The 2,271-nt window shown below is 47.4% G+C and overlaps 1 protein-coding gene across 1 annotated transcript; it reads right to left on the reverse strand.

Moving 5' to 3' along the window:
- Positions 1-682: 682 nt before the first annotated feature.
- On the reverse strand, positions 683-1,656 carry LOC101397272 (olfactory receptor 4S1). Its single transcript, XM_014792478.2, has one exon. It carries the CDS (start codon positions 1,639-1,641, stop codon positions 712-714), a length of 930 nt encoding a protein of 309 aa, XP_014647964.1. The 5' UTR covers positions 1,642-1,656; the 3' UTR covers positions 683-711.
- Positions 1,657-2,271: the final 615 nt, after the last annotated feature.

Genomic DNA, 2,271 nt, shown 5'->3' on the forward strand with positions numbered 1-2,271 from the left:
TGTTTTCCCTGGCTCTGCTCCCCATCATCTCAGGCCACTGTCAATCCTTGGTCCTTCAAAACATCCTCATCTGTACTGTTTGGTCCATTCACTCAAACTTTTTCAAGGAGTCTTGAGGTGGGAAGAGCCCTGAAAGCAGACTTAGGGAACCTGGATTCTAGTCCCCACCCTGCACTGGACTTACTGTGTAACTTTGGGTAAATCATTTAACCTCCCCACATTTACTTATTCATCTGCCTGCTGAAAGCAGGAAGTGAAGCAAGAAAAGTAAAGTGACTTGAATGTCATAACAGAGAAGAGAATGAATTTCATCAAGCTCTGTGCATGCCACCATAAGGGAATTATCTAGAGCTATTACCCATTGTGTAGATGAGATACCTGAACTTCCAAGATGGTCCCTCATTCACAGGCTCTCACAGGTTTCCTGAATGAGCCCTTAAATATCACACTAAGAGCCTCCTGGACTGTGACCCCCTCGATGGTAGAGATTACATCTTACTTTTATTTGCATTTCCAGTGCCTCACTAACTGCAGACACTCAATAAATATTTACTGAATGAAGGATTAATGGAACATGTGGGATTATTATTATGAAAAGAGCTAGGAGGACAGTCGTCCTTACAAGCTTCAAACTGGAGCTACAAAGCCTGTATTAGATGCTACAAGATGAGAGTCCCCCAAGTTCCAGGCTGAATGAGGTTTCCTGCAGTGTCACTTCTTCCCCAAGAACCCCTTGACCCCAAACAGTTTCCTCATGGCATTTTTCACCTCATTGTTCCTCAGCGTGTAGATCAGAGGGTTCAGCAAAGGTGGCATGACGATGTTAAAGAGGATGACAAGTTTGTCAGCAGCCAGAGTGGTAGAGGGACGAATGTACATGAACATGGGGGGCACGAGGACCAGAAGGACAGTGATGATGTGTGAGCCACATGTGGACAGAGACTTGAGCTGGCCCTCAGATGACTGGCTTCTCAGGTTCAGTAAGATGACCATGTAGGAGATGACGAGGATGATGAAGGACACTAAGGAGATCATGCCACTGTTGGCCACCACAATGAGCCCCACCACATAGGTGTCTGCACAGGCCAGCTTCAGCAGGGGATGAACATCACAGAAGAAGTTGTCAATCTCATTGGGCCCACAAAAGGGCAGCTGGACTGTAAGGAGGGTCTGCAGGATGGAATGCAAGAAGCCAGCCACCCAGGAGGCCCCTGCCAGCAGGCCGCACTTCCACTGATCCATGATGGTTGTGTAGTGCAAGGGCCTACAGATGGCCACGTAGCGGTCATAGGCCATGGCTGTGAGGAGGAAGATCTCAGTTCCACCAAAGAAGTGAGCAGAAAAGAGCTGGGTCATGCAGCCGTTGAAGGAGATGGTCTTGCGCTCCACAAAAGTGTCAGCGATCATCTTGGGTGTGGTAGCGGATGGATAGCACATGTCAGCAAAAGACAGGTGGCTGAGGAAGAAATACATGGGAGCCTTCAGGGTCTTGCTGGCATTGATGGTGATGATGACCAGAAGGTTCCCCAGGACAGTGAGGACATGGAAGAGGGAGAAGACCACGAAGCACACATGCTGCATCTCCCTGCTCTGGAAAAGGCCAAACAACACAAACTCAGTCACGTTGTTCTGGATGCCCATGGATTCTCTGCCCCGAGCGCTGACAAAGTGGTTAGCTCTGCAAGGACACAAATTCCATGATATAAGAAAGTTCCCCAAATCTAGGGAGTCAGAAAACTGTATTCAGGTCTAATAATGATTCTAACACCCAGTTTCAATTAGGGGAGAGGAGTTCCCCACAGCTACAAGCAATTGTCAGAGACTAGCTGAACGTCCTACAATTCTGACACTGTCTACGTGCAGATAGCATCAGATACCACAGGTTAAGAGTTCAGTCCTACAAGACTGCACCCCAACTTCTGATGTCAGTTGCAAGCCCAAGTTATCACCTGTGCTTCTGATCTAGTGGCTAATGTTTGGAGGTTCCAACAACTCCCTCTTTGGGTTCGTTAATTTGCTGGAACAGCTCCCAGAACTCAGAGAAAGATTTTACTTACTAGATTACTGGTTTGTTATAAAGGGATATAACTCAGGAACAGCCAGATGGAAGAGATGTATAGAACAAGGTATCTGGTAAGGGCATGGGGCTTCCATGCCCTCTGAGTGCACACTCTCCCCAAATCTCCACCTGTTCACCAATCCAGAAGCTCTCCAAACCCCATCCTTTTGGGTTTTTATGGAGGCTTCATTTCATAGGCATATTGCTTAAAT

This window comes from Ceratotherium simum, chromosome 34, assembly GCF_057802395.1.
Source record: "Ceratotherium simum simum isolate JZ-2026a chromosome 34, ASM5780239v1, whole genome shotgun sequence".
Taxonomy (NCBI): domain Eukaryota; kingdom Metazoa; phylum Chordata; class Mammalia; order Perissodactyla; family Rhinocerotidae; genus Ceratotherium; species Ceratotherium simum.

Bases quoted from the DNA above. Each gene is read 5' to 3' on its own strand.
- LOC101397272 (XM_014792478.2), bottom strand. From the start codon at position 1,641: ATGGGCATCCAGAACAACGTGACTGAGTTTGTGTTGTTTGGCCTTTTC.